Genomic DNA, 25,731 nt, shown 5'->3' on the forward strand with positions numbered 1-25,731 from the left:
GACCCATTTAGGGAGAATATAACTGGTCATGGGCTAGGAAAGCTTCTTCTATCCCTTAAACTCCTAGTGAGAAATAAATTTTCCTTACCTGTGTGCTACCACTACCCTTTCATCCCACCTACTTTCAGACCATCCTCACCTTAGCTTGACTATCCAGAAGTTGCTTATTAATTAAGGAGTTTACTAATGTTTCTTTTTGTATTTCTTGCTCACTTTTTAAAATTTATGCTCTTTTTAGATCATTACTAGAGCATAGGTAGGAAAATGAGACTTCTCTGAATCTTTACACAATGCCATTAACTATGACTACTCAAGTCTTTTACATCATGTACTCATGGAGTAATTTTAAAAAACTGAAGTGAAAGTATATTCTAATTTATAAACTCTATAACATTTAGCATAGTACCTTCATACACAGTCAGCATGTGAAAGATTTGGCTGCTATATTGACTACTTAGGGAACAACAAATAGACAAGTCTGACTGCAACATAGTTCCCAGTGATGGAAATAGGACCTAGATTTTGGAGGGCTAGAAATCCTACACGAAGGAGTTACCCTCTATAAAAGGAAATGGGAGCCACTGAAGGTCTGAAGGATGTGCTGTATCTACTTGATAACTATTAAAACCAGAAGGTGAAAAACAACTAAACACCACATAATCTCTGAGTGATAATAAAAGGCTCAGTTTTGACTAATTATAATGCTTCCTTCCCTCAGGAAAACTAGGCAAGATCTAAGAAATAACCAATCAACTTTATAAGTAGCTCTTTGGCAGAAATGTTAGAATGATTACTTACCACTGGAACTCCTCTCCCATACAAGTAAGCCATTCCAAGTCCACTCTGTCCAACTGGGTTGCCCTGAAAGAGAGAGATCAAGATAAAAGATAGTTAAAAAAAAACAAACAAAAAAACCAAAAGGGCAGCTAGGTGGTGCAGTGAATAGAGCACCAGCCCTGGAGTCAGAAGGACTTGAGTTCAAAGCCGGCCTCAGACACTTGACACACTTACTAGCTATGTGACCTTGGGCAAGTCACTTAACCTCAGTTGCCCTGCCTTCCCCCCTCCAAAAAGCAAAACCAAAACCAAAACAAAATAAAATCCATTTGACACAGAATGTAATCCATAAATTAGATATTAAGGAACTGCAAATGAAATTATATGTGTGTATATACACATACAATTATTAAATGCTTAAAAATTAGAATATAAAATATTTTTTCTTTGCAAAGACTAATAAAATATTGAATTCAGGACAACAGGAAACTTTTAACAACTTTTCTGTAAAGAAACAGAATGGCAACTGTTTTTAGTTATTTTTCTGAAGGATATTCTAGTTCCATGTTCCCTTAATGACTAAACTTGACATTGCAACTGTCCTCTACAAAATGGGTCTATTGTATCCCATATAAAAACAGCAGCTCTCACTTTTTTTTTTTCCTGAGAGGATATAGAAACCTATGCTTTTTCCTTAGCATCTCTGAGTCACGGCGCAGTTAAAGTAGTAACAAAGTTTCAGTGATCTTTACTAGGGAAATGCTGCTAACAGAAGTCAGGAGATAAACCAGAAAAAGTTAAGAAGGAAAGCCTATCATTGCTTTGTGCCCCAAAGGACAAAAAACAAGTATTAATTAATCAATCAAAAGCAATTATTAAGTATTTCCTAGGTGCCAGGTACTCTCCAGGTGCTGGGAATATTAAGACAAAAATGAAACACTACCTTACTCTCAAAGAGTAAGTGGATGTGTCTCTGTGTGTGTATAAACATACATATCCACACACACAAATTACTACATGTGTATATGAACAAAATGAATACAAAATAAATATAAGGTCATCATGTATGGAACAGAGTAAGGTACTAGCAGTTGGATGGACTTCATGCAGAAAGCTGTGCTTAAGCTTAGTCTTAGGGACTTTAGGGATTAGGGATTTTAATCAATCAATCAACAAGTATTTATTAAACACCTACTAGTACTTTGTACTCTGCTACATGTTGAAATTATAAATACAAAGAATGAAATAATCCATTTTCACAAGGAATCTATATTATATCAGGAAAGACAACGTGTGCACCTGTACATACATACTAAATATAAGGGAGTTAGGGAGGGAGAATACTGGTAGTTGGGGGAGGATCACAAAGACTGGGTTAATCATTTTTGTGTCACAGAGCTTTGGTAGTCTGGTAAAACCTCAGGAACCCTTTCTCAGAATAATGTTTTTTGATACATAAAATAGGATATATAGGGTTACAAAGGAAGATAACAGTAAGTAAAAATAAGGATACATTTTTTTCCCAGATAAATTCATGAAGCCCCTTAGGTCTATCCATGGATCTCCCTGTGAAGGGCTTTAAAAATCAAATGGAGTCTCTATGTGATGTTAAAGGTAATGCTATGGAAGTGGAAGTGATGAGGAAGTGCACCGGGATGACTGCTAGCTAAGAGCCACAGTAAGATGGCCAACTGGGCAAGATCAAAGAATGCATGGAGAGGTACAATAGGGCTGGAAAGGCAGGCTGGGAACAGATTATGAAGGGATTTAAAGCCCAAATGAAGGTGTTTATAGCTGATCTTGAGGAGAACAGGAAGCCTACAGAGTTTGACTGTGGAGTTACATAGTCAGACCTGCATTATCCTGAAAAAAAAAAAAAAGGGAATGAGCTAACATTACATCTAAAGTACCAAGAAAACCCATTTTGGAAGCACTGTGCTAAAAGAGCTAGCATTACTGCTTGAATCATATTCTAGCATGTGTCCAGCAAAGAAAGAAGTCAACTTCTTGGAAATATCTTGGATATGTGACTTTTAATTATATCCTCTTTCTTTAAAACCATTCTAATAAAAACAAAGTCTAAGGTAATAGTAAAGTCAACATAATTTATGAATTTCAGAGTATCAAATATAGTTCATGGGTTAAACATTTCAGTACTACGTTAAATCTAAAAAATAAGAGTATAAGATTATAGATATTTCCTCAAAAGGTAAGGTCTCTCAATGTAATAAAAAGGGGAATTCTATTTCCAAGGTTCAGGGTATTATCTTGTTTTCTCAAAATACTTCCTTTTAAAAATGTATTTTGGGGAAACTTTTTTTTCCTTACCAATTTAATTCAAATAATTCACATCAAAGACACTGGAGGTAAATCCTTACAGTTAGTAAATTTTGTCACATACTTGATGCTGGTTGTCTTACCATATCAGCAGCTTTCTTGAAATAATGTAGAGCTGTCTCATTACTCTGTGGTACAATATCACTTCCCTCTGAATACATCTGGGAAAGAAATACCAGTTTAGGTAAGAGCAATAATAGCCTACCAAAACACCTCTATTTTTTCTTCTCATTTTTAATTCAACATTTCCATTTTCCTTATAAGATTTTTAAAAAGAAAGTTTCATATTAAAGCTTATTTCCCTAAAAAAAAAAAAACATGTAAAGCAGAATTAAATGAGTGAAATATTTTTTAAAAGCCAAAAGACTCTAATATTCAGATGTTTTACATCTCCTTTTAAATGAACCAGTCTCTAACAAACTTTGTACAATTTTGTTCCAAGAAATGTCCCAGAGCAAGTCATTTTTCATCCCTAATGCAAAAGGAATCTTTTCTCCATGTAGCTCAAACAAGATCAACAAAACTTCTATAGAAGTTAATTCAAAAGATCCTAAACAATAGATCGTCAGGAGTGCCTGTGTGACATAGGCCATAAAGGAAAAACAGTACCTAGAAAATTAAAATACTGTTTTTACTTGGGTCAAGTGTCCTTCCATAAGCTAAAGAAAATGAAAACACACCTTTCAGCATAATAAAATAGTTGACAACCTAACAAAATAGTTTTCATTTATCTTGTATGACAGCCAAGAAACTTTACAGTAGTGGCTGGAAATATTGTAACTTATAATCATTAAGAGAAAGCTCTTTTGGTCACCTTGTACATGTTATTTTCCTAAGCCCAATAGCCTTTGAAATGTCCATGTAAACATTTTTAATTAGTTATTCTAATAATTTATTTTTAGCAAATTGTTAACACAATATCAATAGTTAAAAGGTTAAAATAGGATTATCAAAATATATAAATATATTTTCCTGCTACAGGGTAAAAACCAACAACTACAGATTAATAACTGAGTGACAGCTATCACACCAGGAAAATTGTGGCAAATACCCATTATTGGCTTTCACCACGGAAAGATGGCTACAATAAACACACAAATTGTAGCTTCTTAGTAAGAAACATAAAATGCAAAAAGTTAAATTTCTCATAATCAGCGGCACAACTTAGTTACACAATATGCAGAAACAAAGGTCATTTAATACCCTCGGCATTTTGTAAATACAAATACATCAGCTATTGGGATAGAGACCCACTATTTGACAATAACTGCTGGGAAAACTGGACAGCATCATGGAAGAAATTAGATTTAGACCATCCCTCACATCTTATATAAAGATAAGCTTCAAATGAGTATAGGACCTAGATATAAAAGGTCAAATCATAAACAAATTAGAGAAATATGGAAATAATTATCTATCAGATGATAGAATAGAGGAAAAGTTCACGACCAAACAAGGCAGAGAGGGATCACAAAAGGTAAAATGGAAAATTTGACTATATAACATGAAAAAGGCTTTACACATTTGGTAAAACTAAGGTTAAAAGGGAAACAACTGGGAAAAAAATCTTTACAGCTAAATTAAAAGGGGAAATGAAAACTCTGAAAGGAACTATGTACATTTTAGTTTAAATAATTTAAGAAATACTTAGCATGCTTCTTTTCACTTAGAACTTGATATAATGATCTTTAAAGGAAGATTTAATTTTAAATTTATTTTTGGCAAATCAGAAGACAATATATTTGCTAAACACACAATCATATCTCTTTACTGCTTAATATGTTCTAAAGATGTACAGTACCTTTCCCAAGAAGGCCATGGCATGTGAATTGCCAGCATTAGCTGCTAAATTGAAGTAGTCAAAAGCTCTCTATGAAGAAATAATTTAATAAATGTTTAGTTCTTTTTATTCTAGCTAACTTTCAATCAAAATAGTTTTCTTATAAACACTGAAATATGTTGCAGTGGTTTGAAAGACGTATAAAACAATTTATCTAACAAGATTATAAAATGACAATCCATTTAATCCTGGAGCAGTGTATTTTATCAGAAAGTCTTAACGGTTCACAATATGTCAACAAAAGTGACTTCATGGTTGTAAATGCAAAGAAATGTGATACATGACCTAAGCTTAATAGTCATGAATACTTCTTTGGATACATTAGAGAGAAAAGATCCACAGATTAAAAAAGAAGACACCTAATACTTGTTCAATTTGTTTTGGCTCTAGCTGAGACTAGGCAAACCTCTCTCTCTCTGTAGATATGCACATGTGCAAATTTCAAATTTACTGAAAAAATAAAAAAGAAAAAAATCCTTCTTTCTGGAAAAGCCTCTTAAGTCTACATAGAATTAATATGCTTCAGGAGTTCCTTCTCTTCCTTCTTTCCTTAAGGACACCTTCAAAGATTTTTGCAATTATACAGAAATTGCCAGTTGAAGTACACAGAATCAGGAGTGCAAAATTTTTTAAAAAGTGTACACTGAATTCTGTTATCTGGAATTCTGTCCCATGATTCTTTGGTACAATGATAACCAGCATTCCCAATGATGTCCCCAAGTCATGATAAGATACTTTGGATACTCTGAATCACAGAAAAATGAAATTATATATTCTGATTTTTTATAAATTGGCAATCTTTGTAAAGGACATTGAGCAATATTCTGAACAACACTGGACTGAATATTAAGCATAAAGAACTGAATTTATTGTCTTATGTAGTGAAGTTCTGACTGCGGGGATGCAGTAACTTTGCATTTTTATTCTCTGACTTCCTCGATGTCTGATTAGATCTTGATATTAATTTTAATCTATTGTTTTAAGTACCATAAGTTGATATTGGCAGTCAAGAAGGCATGAATTTGAAAGAAATGGTGAATTGGTCACACACAGTTAAAGTAAGGGATACAAGATGGGGACAGCTTGAGTGCTGCCCTGTTCCTCTTAAGATATTAAAAGAAGCACATAAAGAAGTCTGAACAGAACGTTTATGGAGGATTTATGGGAAGACACGGACAACAACACAGAATGAGAAAGAATGGAAGGGTGATCTGTACTAGAAGAAGCATAAAAGCAGGTAAGGGAACCAAGAGGCCAAGGGAATAACTGGGAATGATCTGAAAATAAGCAGCAAGGAGATTCAAGGTGAAAAGGTTTCTTTGGGTAATCATATTTTCTTCTTATGGATCAGCTTCTGGTTGCAGCTTTCATCTGCATTAGGATATACGGTAATGTGCTAATTGCTAATGAAAGATATCTGAGCTGACTAAGTCATCCTAATTTAAGAGAAGGCAGAAGCACACCTAAATTAAAAAAAAAAATCTCCATCAGAAGGTCCCTTTAGCTAAGCCCTTAGCATCAAAACACTGTAAATGGTTAGCAAGAAGAGTTAGCCATGAGAGCTACCAAAAAGAAGATAAAAAATTGATAGGGAGCTTGCTTCAAGGAAGCATAAAAGAATTCTGCAGAGTATGCTCAGTGTTTGTATTTGTGCCGTTACAAAATAACATGGAAATGTACACTAAAAGTACAAGTTGGTCTTAATCCTAGATCAGAGAAGGATAAATGGCTAAAGGAGTACATCTGTACTATCCAAGTTGTCAAGGAGACTAAAATGTTCTTTGAAATAATAGAGGGATTTCAAAGAGGAAATAAAGAATAAAAGACCAGAAAAGGCAAAAGGGAATGCTATCTTCATCAGAAATTTCAAGGTGGAAGAAGATGAAGTGCTAATAGAACAGAAGGACATTTGAAAATAAGAGATGTTGTGTATGTGAAGTTTTTCATCTGGAGAGGGAGAACTGGATTATTTCTGAAGGAAGTCTTTTTGGATTTCCAAGTAATGCTGATTACAAAGGCTGTGTTCTGCCTCTTTGGAGGTCTCCAAGCAGAGGCTAGATGACCACTGTTCAGATGTGCTCTCCAATATTTCTTTCGTGTGTGGACTGTACTAGCTGGCTCCTGAAATCCCTTCCAAATCTCAAATTCTCTGAGTCTATGAATATATAGATTCAACAAATACCAATAGGTGATGGGTTATCCAGTAAAAGAGGAAGAAGAAATGAGTAGCATTGGTTGCTGATATGTTTTGTGATTACTCTTTGCTGACCTTATGTAAACAAGAGATGGTAGGTCAGAGCAATGTTGCAGACATAGTAAATTTGATTTCAGCAAAGCATATGACAGTCTCTCACGCTGTATCACTGTGGACAATATGAAGAGATGTGGGCTAGGTCTGGGATGATATTGCAGTTGGACTGAAGAATCAGACTCCCCAGGGATAATAACTTATGGGTCAATGTCAGCTTGGAAGGTGGTCCTCTAGCAGAGAGCCCCAGAGATCTTACTGGTTCTGAGCTATTTCACATTTTTAGGAATATTGTGGATGAAGATATAGAAAATATGCCTGTCAAATCTGCAAATGATATTAAGGTGAAAGCGATAACTAGCACAGCAGAGGATACAGTCAAGATCCAAAAATATTCTGACAGGCTAGAATGACGGACCAATTTTTACTAAGCTTGATATGATATAAATGATGAGGAAAATGCTAGCTAAAAAATGTAAAGCTATCCTTGGCTATAGAATGAGTGTCACATTCCAGAACAAGGAAAGTGATAGACAGCCTTGTTGTATTCAACCCTGGTCAGACAATTTCCGGAGTACTGTGTTTGGTTGAGGGCTATAAAATTTGAGGAATGACACTGATAACTTTGGGCATGTCCAGAGGCAACCAGAATGCTGAGGGGACTAAATAACATGCCATACTAGAATTGGTTATAAAGGAACTGGGGTACTTAGCAAAGAGGAGATTTTAGTAGACCATACATTATGAGCTAGAAGGGACTTTAGAAGCCATCTATTTCAGTTTTCATCTTATGGGTAAGGAAATTCAGACCTGAAGAGGAGAAATAACTTGTCCAAAGTTACAAAGGTAATAACTGGCAGAATCAGATCCTCTTACTTCAGGTCAGAGACCATAACAACAGCAATAATTAATGGGCTGTTATGTGAAGTGGACTAAAAATTGGTATACTTAGCTCAAGGAGACAGATCTAAGAGCAATGGGTGGAAGTTGCAAAAAGGCAGCTTTTGGCTCAATGTAATTAAAAACAATAACTTCCTGTGCAAAAGCAGAAGGAACTTCAGCAGAAAATGGTACATTTCCCCTTATAAGAGATCTTTAAGCTAAGGCTGGAAGATGACTCGACTTTAGATGGTGAAGCAAATAGAGCACTAGGCCTAGACTGGAGGTCCTGAATTCAAATCTAGCCTCAGACACTTACAAGTCACTTAATCCCGATTACCTCTGATCTCCTCATCTGTATAACCCAGAGAAAGAAATGGTAAACCACTCTAGTAACCTTGCCAAGAAAACCCGAAATGGGGTCACAGAAAGTCAAACATGAATGAAACAACTCAACAACAATTCTTAGATTTTGTGATATCAGAGATGCATCTAAATCTTGTTTTTAAAACATTTTTTTATTTTTATTTTCAGTTCCACATTCTTTCCCTCCCTTTACCCTTCCTCTATCCATTTAAAAGGCAAGAAACACGTTATATTTCACAATATATATCTAAATAATTCTCTGGACTCTATTTTTGTAGCTTTCTTATTCTATATTTTATTCTTTCCAAGATCTGGCTAAAACATAGAGCACAAAAAAAGGCAAGTTACCTGGTGGTTTTGCTCTACTCCTCGCCCTCCATGCAAATGTAGCTGTCCTAGACCAACCTGAAATTTAAGAAAAATCACAAGTTAACCCCATAGTTAATTGGAGAAGCTATGGGCACTAGATCTGAAATCTGGAGAGACCTAGGCTAAAATCTATCTTCTGATACTAGTTTTGTGGCAATTTAGGCTCTCTAAAATTCAGTTTCCTCATCTGTAAAATGGGTATAATAATACTCATAGTTTGTACAACTCAAGGTTTTTGTGAAGATTAAATAAGAAAACATATTTTGTAACTCATATCTTTTAAATAAATTTATAAAATTTAAATTTTAAAACTTTTGAGTTCCAAATTCTACTTCCCCCTCCTACTGAGGAAGCAAGTAATATGATATCCATTATATATGTGAAGTCTTATAAAATAGATATTCATACTAGCCATATTGCACAACAAAAAGAAAGAAAGGAAAGAAAAATAAAAGGTAAAAAATGAACTCAGAGTTCCTTAGTTCTCTTTCTGGAGGTAGGTAGTATTTTTCATCATGAGTTCTTTGGAACTGTCTTAGATTGTTGATCAGAATAGCTAAGTCTTTCACAGTTGATCATCATTACAATAATGCTATTACTGAGTGTAGTGTTTTCCAGGGAAACCCTAAATCTGATGCTATAAAAACATCATATATTATTGCTATGGTGTTACTGGAACACAAAATTAGACTGTCAAAGAAATCAGTCAAAAAAGGTTCTACTATAGTCAAGTAAACAAAAACTTAGACTTCCGTAACTCTTTAAAAGAAGTGCTATCATCTTGCCTTAACCTAGAACGTGATAGAATAATTCATACATAAAATGATTAATGGATTATAGTGTTTTTGTGTTCTGTGAGCTAGAAATTAAATTTATAATTCTTGACATTTTATGCGTAAAGTTAACTTTTGTCAGTTTAAAAATTACATAAATTTGGGGGTGCCTATGTGGCACAGTGAGTAGAGCACCGGCCTTGGAGTCAAGAGAACCTGAGTTCAAATCCAGCCTCAGACACTTAACACAAAAACTAGCCGTGTCACCTTGGGCAAGTCATTTAACCCCAATTGCCCTACCTTCCCCCCTGCAAAAAGCAAAAAAAAAAATTACATAAATTTCTTCTAATTTATATATATCAGTCATTTGACATTTACAAATCATAAAGATTTACCAGAAAAAAAATTATGACTGGTATGGAAGCTTCCTTTTTTGTTTAATTCTGTTATAAATACATTAAAATAAGAATCTAAATAGCACTGGTTTGTATCCCATACAGTTAAGTTTATCACTTCAGGAGTTTAAAATCTAAGACCAATAATGCTTATAGAATGTCCCCTACTCATAAAAACTTATGTAATCCCAAGTGACATATTGTTCTAGTCAATACTGTATGCTATTCTCTGTCATCACTAAATCCTGGTCTTTGAAGCATTCTATTATCTATCATTTTTGTGATATCCCTTTTCAGAAGATGGCTAATGACAGATAAGTGCTTTTTCTGGAGACTAAATTTTGTGTTCATGACAACTCAAATCAAATTGGTTAAAATACAGTATCTCCTCACTTCACCCCACCCATGAGGGATAAATGTACCTGTGCTTGTACATCACCCTTTTCAGCTAGGAACTGGTAATACTGAATCAAATCTTCTTCTAGCATTCCACTGGCCATTCCTGGATTCTCTACTTCATCAGGCAGACGAATTCTTTGTACTACTGTGCCTCCTGTCAGTGAGATATCACTAGCGACTGAAAACAAGAGAGAACAGCATTAACACGCACCACATGGAAACACAATATGCAGTGTAGAAACACTACCAAATATGTGTGTGAACTTGTTCATAATTAAAGGAATTTTTCAATATCATGGTTAATAGGCAGGAAAAGAATGAATTATATTAAAAGATCAAGAACTTCTGCTCCTTTCTCCCTTCCACACTAAAGAACTTAGGAAGCAGAAGCCAAAAGAGGAAAAATATAAACAATCCATAATAAACTAGTCTCCCATGAAAAGAGACAGTAAAAGTAGAATTAGATGTCCTTGATGAATTTAAGTTGGTTGGTACATACAAATTATTTACTGAATTGATAAATGAAATTTCTGAATAGAGACATCTGAAAAAGGATGAAAAATGGGAGGGGTGCTACAGGACTTGAGAAGAGCAGATGTCTCAATTTAAAAAAAATGAGGCGGGGAAGGGGAGTGGCATCTGAAAGCTATAGGCCAGTGGACTTGACTTTGGTTCCTGACAAAATTCCAGGTGGTAGTAAGCAGTAAGAATGGGAAGTAATGGGCCAGGCATGGTGGTGCAAGCCTGTAAAGAGGGCTGAAGAGGGTGGATGCAGTGAGTTTGAGAGTTCTGAGTTGTAGTAGGGCTAAAGGCCTACTAATTCTGACATCAATATGGTGAGTGCCCTTGAGTCTTGGAAGGCCACAAACTACCTGAGGAGTAAACTGGCCTAAGTTGGAAAAACAGAGCAAATTAAAGCTTCCATTCACTGTAATCCCAGCATGGGGTAGCATAGGTTAGGAGAAGTTTAACTAGACCCTGTGCCATCTCATGTTTTAGTGGACTGTATACTCAATGAATAAACATGGTGATACAGCAATAAAAAAAGGCTACTGAGCTCTTAGGCTACATTTAGAAAGACATAGTAACTAGGCCTAGGGAGATGACAGTTTATCCAACTGTGGTATGTCCCGATCAGACTACATTGGGAATACTCTGTCCAATTCTGATACCACATTTTAGAAAGGACATTGATAAACTAGAAAGTATCTAGAGGAGGCAATGTCTGTATTAAAGAGAAAACTTGGACTAAGGTGGAAGGAATACAATAAAAGTTTTTAAACATGTGAAGGGCTATCTTATAGATGATGGATTGGATTAGACTTTCTGTTTTGCCTTCAGAGGGCGGCACCAGGAACATTGATTGGAAGTTGAAGAGAGAAAGATTCTGGTTTAATATAAGGACTCCTCACAATGATTAGTATTTTCAAGTGGAATGGGCTGCTTTTGCAATTAGCTGTTCCTTGTTCACTAGAATTTTGAAGAGACCAGATGATCATTTGCTAAGGATTTTGTAGAAAGGATTCCTATTTAGATAAGAATAGGACTGGATGGTCATTGAGGACTAATTCAATTCTGAGATTTTATGACAGTCTAGAGATTATTCTAGTGGAGGCTACAATACAAGCATATGTAAAGATTTCAAAATGTAGACATAAAGTGCTTTGGAGACCTTAAAGCTCAATATATGTGTTTGCTATTCTTATTAGTTAACTATCTAGATACAAATTTTTTTGATAAATTCTGAAATTAATAAAGGAAAGGAGAAAAGCAAGATACCATGATTGGCTACAAGACGATAGTGAGTGAGTGCAGATTCACAGCTCTGTAGAACTCCAATCCCAGCCCAGTACCGATAACCCTGAAAAAGAAGTAAAAAAGTCAATTTACCATAAAAAACAAGGACAGTGTCTTTCAGTTGCACTATTTACCTAACTAGTAATTAAATTAAATACATTTTTTTTTGCTGTCATTTCACCCAAATGTGATGATATGCTTTACTAACTGTAAAGCAATTTATCAAACAATTTCAATTATTTCAAACACAGCTGGGAACTAAGGAGGAAGTAAAAAAAAAAAAAGCTTACGAATACTAAAATAGAATGTGCTGGTAAATGTTTTAACAACCAACTTTCTGAAGGAAAAAAAAGAACATATGCAGGACAACTTTTTAAGTTTAATCTGCCTTAATAACATATTCTACATCTCTTTCTTAAGCCTAGATAATCAACAAAACAATAAATCAAGCCCCAATATATAGTGTTTTCTGATTTCTGAGGTATGTATGTTCACACTGAAAATTTAACAACTGACTCCAGCAACATCCCTAGAAACGAGAGACCATGTATTAACAATCATACATTTTGCTCACAGAAGAAAGCCACACTTGGAACTAATTTGTTCTTATTTTATATAAATTAAAAAAAATTATCTAGCTTTTCAAACTACAGTAGACTTAAAATAGTAAATCAGAAGGCTGGAGTAAGGTGTTATATGAGAGAGGGTATGATGGCTCCTGGAGGCAAACACATGAACAAAAGCATTAAATGACAACTGAATGAAAAAAAATCATCAGGAAAAATTATTAAAAGGACATAACTCAAAAGTAAAGTGACCTGGGGACACTGAGTGTAGGGTAAAATTGCCTTACAATTCTGAACAGTTACTAATATTATGCTAACACAGTGGATTAATTTCTGAATAGCTGTAATGACTTTGAAATAACAAAAAGTTGAATTATGTTTCATATCCTCTGTTTGAATGCGTAGGTACATATTTAAAAAAAATTCATTAAAAGTAGTTGTTTAAAAGAGTAAACTACAAATATCTGGGAAACATTTACAATACTTCATTCTGTGAAAAATTTCGGATAAATGAGGTACCTCTGTAGATTAAATAGATTCAGAAGAATTAACTTATTTATAGAATAATTCACTTTGAAGGGGAAAAAAATCAGAATTGTTTCAGTTCAACTCAGTAAGCATTTATTATGTACCTACTATGTGCCAGGCACTGTGCACAGTATACAGAAGGAAAAAAAAACAACAGTCCTTGCCCTCCATGAGTTTATGTTTTTACTGGGGGAGATATAGAAATATATAGAAAATCGACTGTTAAATAGATAACAAAATAATTTTTAGAAGGAGGACACAAGCAACTGGTGGGGGGGGTGAGGATAGTCCTACACCATCCCTTCCCCCACAAATAAATGGCACTTGATCTATGTTTTAAAGGAAACTAGGAATTCTAAGAAAAAGACACAAGGAAAGAATATATTTTAGGCATGGGATCTGTCCTTATAGATCCCTTATAATCAGTCTTTGTCATGTGCCTTATATTTCTCTTGGTTCTTGTATATCTATTTCTTCATTATTAATATATTTCTTTTGCTTTTTTTTCTGAAGGGGCAATTGGGATTAAGTCACTTGCCCAAGGTCACATGGCTAGTAAGTGTTAAGTGTCTGAGGCTGGATTTGAACTCAGGTTGTCCTCACTCCAGGGCAGTGCTCTATTCACTGTGCCACCTAGCTGTCCCTATTTCTTCATTTTTAAAGGAGTCATATGGCATAGTAGAGAGAATGTTGACCCTGGGAGTCAGGGAGACTGGAGTTTGAATCCTGCCTCAAATACTTACTGGCTATATGACCCTAGGCAAGTCATTTAACCTCTCTGTCTCATTTTTCTCACTTGTAAAATAAGGATAATAATAGTGCCTATCTGCTAGGATAGTTTTGAGAATCAAATGAGATAACAATAAAGCACTATACAAATGTTATTTACTATTATGGTTATTAAGACTTGTGAACTACTGTCAATGATCAGCCATGTAAGGGAAATTTTTTAATGCAAGCAAACATAAGTTACAGTGAAAAAAAATGCCCATAACTCTTACAAATATAACAACCCTCCTTCATTGCTGTGTATTCTTACTAAGTTTCACTTTAGTGAAATGAATGTTTTCCCCCATATCAGGTGTTACCTACCAAAATCATGTGAGCGATTAGATTACCCCCAAGAGCTCCAAAAGTATAATAAACCAGAGCCTACAAGAGAGCAGAAAAGGTTTAAATAAACACTGACACAAATTTATCAAGTTCAAATGAAAGCAAAATGAAACTCTATGGGTATTACCTTAGCCTGACTGGAGTTGACACTAAGTCCAGAGGCATAGAGAAAGCCAAGAGCCTGAAATCAAATACATGATACAAATAAGACTCGTTTCTTTATAAAAGATGTTCAAAATTAGACTTAAGTTTTTACAGTATAAGAGCTGTACAAGAGGATACTAATCTCAGAAATGAACTACCAGTACTACTGTGGAATTCCAGAGCCCTGGAATTCACTCTAAGGGTTGTAAATAATGAAGAAAACAATTCTCCTTCCTCATTTTAGAATTATGTAAAAGACTTCTTTAGTTTTCATCCTGAGATATTGTAATGTTAATGGAATCTGAAGATGTTCCATGTCCCTTTGTTTTGGCAAGTAAGCAGGCACTTAGCACCTGGTTTCAAGTTAACACCTTGTTTAAGCTATTTAATTAACACAGAAGTAGTTAATACCTTGGGAGGAAGTTGCTGATGTAACTCGAAGGGGCAGAACAGGGAGGAGCTAAGACATATATAAGGAAAATCACAAGACAGAATTTCCTGGGGTAAGCATCTGGAGGCTAGAGCCTCTGCTGAGACCTTTCCTCTGGGAATTTCTGCTGAGAACTTTCAAGAACCAGGCTGAAGAGCTACCATGAATGAGAGAGGAGGATCCCTGCTTAAGGGAGCCTGTTTTGTTGTGAAGGCTTGGGAATGTGGGTGTTCATTGCATTAACCATGTGTATCAACTTCGTGGTTACTGTAATGACTTTGTCTTTCTGGTTCTGGGACACGGTTTTCTGGTATTTGAATAAAGATTTTGGTTCTATCCTTCATGTGGAAAGCCTGTTACATTTTGTGATTTACAACTATACCAGCATATTCATAACCATTGTGTGTGCTGTGAATATTGCATTATTGTTACAGATATAAATTAGTAAAACAACAAAAAAAAAAGAAAAAAGGGACAAGTTCTATTCCCAGTGCCTCAACCTAAAGATTAATACACTGATATATGAATTGTACCTCATTCTTGATATATGAGATTACATGATTAAAAGAAGGGATCACAATAAATCACAATATTCAACCACTGAAACTGAGTAAAATATATATTCCCCATCCCCATACCCTATGGATTATGCAAAAAAAGTTGTTGATATTTAAAATGACACATATCAAAATCCACAATACACAGGGTAGGAAAGTTCTCAGGAGTACTACTGCTGTTTTTATTTTCTTAAAAAGACTAATTGGGGGCGGCCAGGTGGCTCAGCGAATAAGAGCACCGGCCCCAGTGTTGGGATGACCTGGGGAGCAGGCTCAGATACTTAGCACCACACCCAGAAATAACTGGCAGTGTAACCTTGAGCAAGTTACTTAACCCCAATTGCTTTAAAAAAAATTAAAAAAAAAAAGACTAATTGAATGGTGGTTAGTACCTTTATATAAATTCAATAGCTTAATAACAACAAAGATTTTAAGGTAGAGTGAAAATTCTAGGTGCTTTGAAATTGAAGATTTCAATTGAAGAAATTGAAGGTGCTTTGTTTCCTTCCTCTTGGCAGACTTAAATAAGTAAGCCTCAGCTACACCAATGCAGTGAGTTATGGCATAAAACTTAAATTACTATAACATTGCTGTCAACAATCAGGAAAACTGAACAATCAATCCTTATATGATGGGAACATTCATAAAAACTATTTTACCTTTTTATTTTTTAATTTTATTGATCCCTTTTATCTTTATTTTTTTTTATCTTTTGGAGGGCAATTGGGGTTAAGTAACTTGCCCAAGGTTACATGGCTAGTTTTTTTTTTTGTGTGTGGGTGGGTGTTAAGTGTCTGAGGCAAACTGAACTCGGGTCCTCCTGACTCTGGGGCAGGCGCTTTACTGACTGCATTACCTAGTTGCCCCTATTTTACCTTTTGATCTTACTTTTACAACATGCAGAAATGTAGAGAAAGGGTGAGAAAATATACTACTAGATAACTGGGGAATCTGGATGTACCCAGAGGGTCCCCTAAAAGCATTCTTACTGTTTGTCCCTTTGGAGAACCCTCTTCAGTTAGTTTCTCAAACAGTTCCTTTGCTGCAAGGACATCCTGCTTTAGATAATCTCCAAACAAAAAAGCATAAGACACTTTTTCCATGGCCTTTGTGTGGTTCATATCTGCTGCTTTTTGAAGATACCGATATGCCCTTTAAAAGATCAATAATAAGTTAGCATCTTTTATAAACAGAAAATAAAAATTAAGATACATAGTATGGACTTCCCTGACACTGCAGAATGCCACTACTCTTAATTCCATTAAGGTTAAATTGTTCAGAAAATTGAGTATGAATAAAATATTCTGTAGTCCTGCCTCTCCCCTAAGACCTGAATTTCTCCTGTTCACTAAATATTTGGTTGAATTTGGATGTAATTAAAAAATGCTGTTTCAAAGTTCATTGTTAAACACAAGACTTTTACTACAGAATCTCAGTGCAGTGGCATGTGGTGAAGATCTTAATGAAGTTTTAATTCTTCTACTTAAAGCCGTTCATAAGTTGTGCCAGAGTTAAATGGAATGAATAGCACAAGACACATTGTGAACAAATGTCTGACTGTTTCAAGTAGAAATCAGAGGTTCTAGTTCTAGTCCTAGGTTCTTATTCCTTACTTGGTTGGAAAACTGATCATTCTGCACTAGGAGCAAAAACAGATACATCTAGGTGTATTTGTAGCAATCAGGAAACAATATAGCTGATTTTAAATAAAGGCACATGGTATCACTCCTAAAATGAGGGCAGGTACTAGAAACATCAACAAGTCCTATAAACCCATCTCCTTAGTGATAATCCTTACCAGAAAACACTGTGCACTACTTGACTTCATCACTCACATTCATACAGATAGAAACACTGTAGTAAAGTCAACTCTGAATATAAAAATCAAAGATAAACACTGCAAAGGAACTACATATGGATTTAAGGAGTGAAAGAACTGAATGAAAATCTTTGTGTTTGAGAGCCTGGTCTACAAAGCTGACTACTCTTTCTAAAGAGGTCTTAAGTTGACTTTACATAGAATGAAAAATAGGACTAGTTGGAGCTTCCCACCTTCCTGTGGATGTCTGGCAGAGAGCCCTTACTACAGATAACCTATTTTGTTTTCTTTTAACTGTAAATACATATTATTTCTAGTTCATTAAAATAAACAGAAGCTATTCAAATGTTATGAAACCAGTTTTCTTAATACTACAAAAGACTTTTGTTGCACAGTGAGGATAGTTTATCTCTGTAAGAAAATTAACTGGAGATTTAGTTTACATTTCAATGCTCAGAGCCAATATCTAGGACTTGGAGGAGGCAGTCCAATATTTTCAAATAATATTAAGCAGCCTTTAAAATCAAGGGGTCCCAGTATCATTTAACTTCATCTAACATATAAGGCTTCTTTCATGATAGAAAAAACCAATTGTTCTTTGGTAGCCTAAGGCTTCTTGGGTTAAATAAATTTCTGACCATTTATCTCAAGAATGGCTTTTTTATTGTTAGAAATGTATTAGATCAGGAGGTGAGGGCAAAGCCACTTACTCCTTCTTTTGGGTCTTTTTACTGCTTTCATTGAGAATTTTCATCCCAGCCTGGTAAACAGCTTCTGCTTCCTGCATTTGTCGTCTCTTATGAGCCTGTTCTTCAGCTAAAAATTAAGAGAGTAAGCCACATAGGTTAAAAGTGATTTCAGTTTTACCCTAAAGGTTAATCTGCAATAATATTTAATATCTTTTGTAGCTAGAGATATCATGACATCTCTTTTACTATGCCCAAAAGATCTTTATTAATACCTGGCTTAACTTTGGAATATATCTGGGTGGGGGGACAAATGAAATACAGTATACAAAATGCGAACATAATTTTAATTTGAATAATCCAATATCTTTAAAAGTTAGAGAATATGAATTTCAAACTTCCTAAAATTATGGTAAGTTAGAAGGTTGCACACTAATAGCATAATTGCAGGATGGAGGAAGTTGGTTAAGTGGAACAGTTGTTCTGTACATTTAAATTTAATTTAATGAACATTTAAGTAAGCATCTACTGTTTGGGAAGACATTGTACCAGGTATTAGGCATAGGCCAAAAATAGGCAATTACTAAGATGTTCTGATTGTAAGGCCATTTCTTGGCTTCTGTAAACTTAGTCAACAATGAATTCCTCCAGTAAATAGTCAAAAGATATGAAGAGTAAGCTCCCAAAGAAAGAAATCCAAACTATTAATAACCATGACAAAGTGTTCCAAATCACTAATAATTAGAGAAATGCAAATTAATACAATTCTGAGGTTCTACCTCACACCTATCATATTGGTGAAGATGACAAAAAAAAGGAAAATGAAAATTGAGGGTTGTAGGAAGACATACTGATAGAATATTGGTAGAACTATAAAATGGTCTAACTACTCCAGAACACTATTTGAATTTATGCCTCTAAAGTCACTAAACTCTGTATACCTTTTGAATCAGTGATACTACTACTAGGCTTAACTCCCCACCTCCCCAACAAAGAAAGCACCTTTATATACAATGTATGTTATAATAATATAATTTAAGAGGATAAATTGGGAAGTGGCTTAACAAATTATGGTATATGAATGTTAATATACTTCAGTGTGCCATAAGAAATGATGAAAGGGGCAATTTCAGAGAAACCTGGGAAGATTTGTATAAATTTATGAAGAATGAAGTAAGCAGAACCAGGAGAATAATTTATACAACAACTCTGTAAAGACAAATTAACTTTGAAAAGACTTAAGAACTTGGATCAATATAATACTCAACCATGATTCCAGAGGACAGATAATGAACCAAGCTACCTACCTCCAGGCAGAGAAGTGACCGATTCAAGATGCAGGATGAGACATTGAAATATGTAAGAATTTGTTTTGTTTCATTCATACATATCTGTTATAGGTGGATGGGTTTCCTCTTTTTTTTTTTTTGATTCAGGGGTTGGGGAAGAGATGGGAGGGTGGAGAGAGGAAGAGGGAAAGGGAATAAGAGGAAGAGAGGAAGGGAGAGGGAGGAGAGAATAAACTGAAACAATATAAATTTTTTTTTTAAAATAACCAAACTTGGAGAAAGGGAGAAGAAAAGGGTGGAAGAAGGTAAAGTTCTTGAAGTTTGTCTAAGACAAGAAATTTCTTAGACATGTCTCTGGATGTATACTTACTTTCACAAAAGCCCCACTTTTCATCAGCTTTGTAGTCATAGGTTGTGGCACACCACAGCCTACCATCTTCCCTCCCATCTGATGTACATTCAGCATATTCTTTCTCAAGGAAGAGGAAGGGAAAGTGACAGGGCTCTCCATCTGCTGTACCTTCAATGGCAGTCAAAACTGGAAAGAAAAGGTTACAAAGTATATATAAAAACTATTATCATTCTCACTAAAAAAAAAAATGCATTAATTGAAAAAGCAACTTCTCCCCAACCCCAATTACAAATAAATCTTCAATATCCACTCAGAACCATTTAATATCAACTATAGTAAGAGAAGGATCAGACAGATGGTATGGTAGATAGAGTCCCGGGGCTGGAGTCGGGAAGACTCATCTTCTTGAACTCAAATCATGCCTCAGACACTTACTAGCTGTGTGACCCTGGGCAAGTCACTTAACCCTATCTGAGTCAGTTTCCTCATCTGCAAAATAAGGTGGAGAAAGCTGAGGTGGAAATAATGTAATCCTTGGGAGGGAGGATTCTTAAAAGTTTGTCACAACATATACACATCCTACATTTTAGGAAAACTGATTTCAAAGAGTTCAGAAGGACAAGATTCTATGGACTAAAATTTTATTGGGGAAATTAGTCCAGGAGGGATAAGAAACTTTCAAGAGTGAAATTCTGAAGACACAAAGGTAAACAATTCAAATGAGGAGGAAAAAAATGGTTGTTTGAAAAGATCAATATGAACAGAGACATTTATAGACACCAACTATAAACTGTAAACATGCAAGTACACAAGATGAAAGTAATGCAAGTAACAAGATAAACACAAAGACATGGAAGTCTCCTAGAAATGTTGTCAGAAGTGCTAAAGCTCAGAATGGGCCAAGGTTGCTAAGGAAAACTACAAATTAGCGGGGAGGGAGAAGAGGAGGGTGAAAAAAATGGATACAACCATTGGTTTAGGTGGCTGGGATGAAGACTGACAACACTGAAAGGAAGAGTATATTTCCATCTCCCACCATCCCTCGGCTGCTTTTCCCTCTTTGAGATTCATTCCCTCCAAATTTCTTTCCTAATCCATATCCTGGCTGCTGTTATCTACTGGTTTTATTCTTTCTCAAGAAGCTCAGCAACTGACTCACAGTCTCTCTCTACACAGCCTGCCCTCACATAAGATGACTGTAATATACATATTGATGTTCCCTCAAATACTCTAACCTCTCAGTTCCTCAATCTTCCCTACTCCCACTTCAGCTTTGCAAAGAGATAGTTACTCTTGATCTTGCCACAAGAATTCTACTTTCATGATTAGGAAGGTGGAAATGCTGTTACCACATTATAGCCTATTTTTCCATCTCTCAAGAGATCAATCTTAACAACCCACATGATAAAAACTGAATGGATAAAAAATGCTTTTTGTCCAAACTGTGATAAATGCCTGGATAGAAAGTTCATTTAGTCCATCAGTATTTATGTCTTAGACAGGCACTGTAGATGCTAGAATCAGAACTGAAAAGGAAGAAGAGAACAAGCTAGCTTCCACCTGGGAAATCATGCAGTACCTTGTATGATTCTAAGATGTTCCCTGACATAAAATCTTACCTTTACACTAAGATTTTCCAGTGATGTATGACTTTTAAACATGGACCACAACAATCTCTGAGAAAGATAGACCATAGGGGTATGCAGCATGATAGAACATAAGCAGCATAATTTATGTATATGAAGTAGCTTAAATGTTATCATCGAGGGAAAACTCATGATGAGAAAAAGAAGTAGGACAGTCATATAGTGAGACAAAAAGATAACAGCTAGGTAACTCATGTGCTACACTATATTTAGAAACTGTTGAAAAAGCACCTAGGAGAAAGCCTCAAGCATCAATGCCTTTATAGCAGGTTTATGGGGACACACAGAAAAGAATTACATAAGATCAGAAGGTATGGATAAGCTTCAATCTCAAATGAAGAAGATCACACACAGATAAAGTTTGTCATTACTATCAGGAAATAACTTGTAAGGTCTTCAGCAACACTATTAGAAGAGGGAATTAGGATTAGAGGAAAATCTTCTTAGTATCTAAAGTCACACAGAAGTAGAATGGACTGCCTCTGGAGATAGAGATAGAATGGCAGGTTTTTGGAAATGTTTTAGATGGAACTCACGATTCAGCTAGGAGCTGGGGTAAGTCCTAAGGTCCCTTATAACTCTAACATCTTTGGATGTGAAAAAAGTCATCTGTACATGAGTACTTATTCCAAATTTCATTTAGCAGAGCACTTGAAATCCTATTGAACACTAGAAACAACAAAAAATTTGGAATGAAAGTAAATTTGATAAAATAATATTGTAACTTTTTTCCATTTACCCCAAGAATCAACAGTTCAGTCACAATTCTACTTTACTACATTGTTTGGTAAGTCATCATCATTATCATAATGCAATAATTTTTAAAGCTATGATAGTGTTTTTAATTTTGTTGTTTTTAAATGTGAATCACATGGTTTGGAGATAAGTACTACAAGGTACAGATCTGAAAATACAGTGAATTAAAAATTGACTCTTGTGATAATGTTCTCTTAGGGGAATTAACAACAGATGGAGTGTTATAATCCAGGGATGGAAATTGCTATGCTAGAAGCTATTACAGAATTTTTCAATCTTAAAAAGGTAGTCATTTTCCTTTTGAGGATTTATATGGAATTATAGACCATTAGAGCTAAATAAATTAGTTGGAAGTGATCTAGTCCAACCTTCACCTAAAAAATGAAATCTCTCTACATCTCCAAAAAGCAGTCATTTAGATTCCACTTGAAGAGCTTCAGGGATATGAAATTCACTCTCTCTCAAAGGAGTCCATTCCATTTTTGAATTATTCATTGATCCTCCTTCTGTCCTCTGAGGCTCTCTTTCACTTAACAACCCTTAATATATTTGTAGGCAATTATCTCTTCTAATGTTAAATTTTCCTTTAGTCATTAATTTTAGGGCAGTTGTGCATTTCTTCTTCCTTACTGGCCATTCTCCTCTGGATTTTCTCCAGTATATCTAGAGAAGATAACTGACTGAAAACAAGTGTTTCCATTCTACTAACCTACCTAGTTATTCAGAAAAGAGCTACCAAAAAAAGTTCTTTTGGGGAGTTTCAGTTTTAAGCAATTTGACCAGGTGCAGCCTGAAGTTTTAGCCTCCTTACTCTTAATATTACATTAGGTTTAAAACCTTTTGATACTTTGTAATCTATCTACTTTAAAACTGTCTCACTTAAAACCACACATGACCAGTGTTACATCATATGAAACTAGAATTGTCTGATATGTTTGAACACTTCCTAAAAATAGCAAGTACAGGTACAAACTGCTTTGCATGACTTAAAAAATAACTAGGATCCATAGTCTCTCCCTTTTATTAGATGTTTTAAGCTATAAGAGAAAAAAAAAGTTGACTTTCAAATATATGCCATTCATTTAAGGAAATACACATTTCCTAGGCCTCTGAAGGAATTATCTAAGTCATGGCTGCATTGCTAAAGTAGCACAAATTGTGAAAAAATGGGCATACTACATTGGAGGAGTTGTGAAATAGTCCAACTATTCTGGAAAGCAATTTGGAGTTATTCTGAAGGTTGACTAAATTGTTCATACCCTCTGACCTAGGCATTCTACTACTAGGCCTCTATCTCATTGAGAGCAGTGACAAAAATATGCACCAAAAGACAGTACATTTTGTAGTCGCAAAGAAATGGAAACAAAGTCGATGCTCAACCATTCGGGAAAGGCTAAGCAAGCAGGGGCACATGAATACGATGGCATATTACGGTGCCTAGGGAATTATGAATATGAAGAATATAGAGAAGTACAGGAAAACTTATATGAACCTGATGCAAAGTGAAGTAAACATCCAGGTAAATAATATTCACAATGACTATAGCAATGTAAATGGGAAGAACAACAAAGTAATTGAAATTAGATTGTGTGAAATATAATGAACAAGTTTGAACCCAAAGAAGAAAAAGAAAAGACACTGCTTTTTTTTTTTTTTGCAGAGGTGGGAAACTATGGGCCATTACTTATGATGCCAGACAATTTCAATATGATGTATAGTACTGTTAAATTGTTTAACTGCTCTCCTTTTTATTCTGTTATAAAGGGCAGCTCTCTGGGTGACTAAAGCAGGAGGATACATTGGGACATGTGAGTGATGTTAAAAAAGACATCAATACAAATTTATTTTTTTAAGGGTAACACAATTTATCCAGATCTTTAAAATAGAAGAAAAAAAAATTGATGCAGAGCCTGGAGAGGTTCCTGCAACAGTGGGAAGAATTCTTCAATAATGAACACAACAAGGATCTTTTCTCTTATTACAAGTAAAGATCTTTAAATATTCTAAAATATTAGTCAGAGGACTAGATCTTTCTGAACAATCAGTGACTCCTTGGAAATACAGTAGAACCTTTGAAAGTTGAATTAATTCCATCAGACCAGTAGGTGCACTGGAGCAGTTAATTCCAAAACTGGAGGAGCTAATGCATAGTAAAATCTTATTTGCTTGCATCACAAATAAGTAGAGCCCTCCAATAATAAGAATTTTTTTACTAGGTACATGTTGCAGGCAGTATAGAAGAAACCTAAGTTTTGAAAAGCTCTACTATTTGAAGTCTAATGACAAAAAAGGTTTCAGAAGTCATAGCAAAAATGATCTGTAACACCTCACATTTTGCTAGAACTACAACTCTGATGTTTATAAGAGCCCCATGAGCACAAAATTTGTTGATCTTGTCATTCATTTATTAATTTAAAAATAAAATGTCAGGTTTTTAAATACATGTAAAATGTGATAAGAATCTATTATAGGAAGTAGGCTATACAGCTTGGCTTTTCAAGCTCATACTTTCATGAAATTGTCCTTTCTTCATTTTTAACTATGTGAAGAAAAAAAATAAACCTTAATTACTCCCCCCCCATTAATTAAAACCACAACATCTATTTCCCAACTAAGCTGGTTAGCTAAAGCCTCACTGTAATTCCACATGCACATAATCAGAGAATACCACCTCACTCAGATGTGTAACATTACTATTTAGTATAAAACAATAAAAGCCATCAATTTAATGAAGACATCTTATAGCATTTTAGTAAGCTTAACAAAATTTAAAGAATAAGTTACACTTGGAACACAGACCTACTTTAGACTTAAAGAAAACATGCTTAAAATAAATAAAATAGCTAAGAACAAATAAAGAGAGGATTAACATTACAGGTGTGAAAACATGTGACAGAAATCTCTTGGGAAAAGATACAGGTGTAGTGGAAATTGCTGGGATGTCAAACTGTTTTTCTGCAAAAGTCTAGCTGAGAATTGGTCAAGAGGGTTTCAGGTTCACAAAAATTTAAGAATTGAACCAAAATAAAGCATTGGTTTGATTAAAATGTATTTTTACCAGGAAGGATTAAAAAACCCAACCCAGAAGACCAGGATTCCTCTGAAGGGAGCTCAGTTCTAACGTACTGTATTTGAAAAACAACTAATTTTACTTTTTATTTAATCAGAACATATGATTTCGAGCTCCTCAATGAGAAAACTTACTCTACTAATATAGTTCAGCAATTTATGTAGGCTTAAGAGAGTTGCTTGGAGCCCTGAAAGGTTAAGGGATTTGCCCAGAGTCATAAATCCTCTATGTGTCAGTCAGGACTTAAACTAAGGTCTTCTTGATTCTGAGTCCAGTTCTTTATCTCCTAAGCCATCCTGTATCTCACCCATTTTATTACAGTCACAAAAAACAATGGCCTATGTGCTCAGGGAAAAAAAGAAACTAGACAAATTTAGCGAAAGTGAAAGAGTAGACCATGGAGACATTTAATACAATAGAGCTTTCTGAATAAGACCACAGGGTATTCAAAGGAACTTTTTGGGTTTTTTGATAGGTAGTGTTAAAGTATCTGTTCTTTGTGTTTTAGAAATTCATGTTAAAAAAACAAAACAAAACAAAAACCTTGAATTTTAAGTTAAGTGCTAGTCTAAAAGAAATGGTCCCCTAGACAGTC

General features: G+C 34.9%; 1 protein-coding gene across 3 annotated transcripts in view; it reads right to left on the reverse strand.

Moving 5' to 3' along the window:
- Positions 1-25,731, reverse strand: part of SEL1L (SEL1L adaptor subunit of SYVN1 ubiquitin ligase) — a 65,758-nt gene that overhangs the window by 22,193 nt on the left and 17,834 nt on the right. For all 3 annotated transcript variants that reach the window (XM_069092364.1, XM_069092363.1, XM_069092365.1), the window contains exons 4-14: positions 19,683-19,850; positions 18,048-18,153; positions 16,508-16,670; positions 14,515-14,568; positions 14,367-14,426; positions 12,163-12,244; positions 10,407-10,561; positions 8,796-8,852; positions 4,916-4,984; positions 3,198-3,275; positions 799-861 (exon numbers count right to left, since the gene is read on the reverse strand). In XM_069092364.1, the coding sequence (XP_068948465.1) occupies positions 799-861; positions 3,198-3,275; positions 4,916-4,984; positions 8,796-8,852; positions 10,407-10,561; positions 12,163-12,244; positions 14,367-14,426; positions 14,515-14,568; positions 16,508-16,670; positions 18,048-18,153; positions 19,683-19,850 (1,055 nt within the window). The remainder of the gene's footprint in view (positions 1-798; positions 862-3,197; positions 3,276-4,915; positions 4,985-8,795; positions 8,853-10,406; positions 10,562-12,162; positions 12,245-14,366; positions 14,427-14,514; positions 14,569-16,507; positions 16,671-18,047; positions 18,154-19,682; positions 19,851-25,731) is intronic.

Source organism: Petaurus breviceps, unplaced genomic scaffold (genome assembly GCF_028583685.1).
Source record: "Petaurus breviceps papuanus isolate PSGF00001 unplaced genomic scaffold, PetGlider_PUasm1.0 189, whole genome shotgun sequence".
NCBI lineage: Eukaryota > Metazoa > Chordata > Mammalia > Diprotodontia > Petauridae > Petaurus > Petaurus breviceps.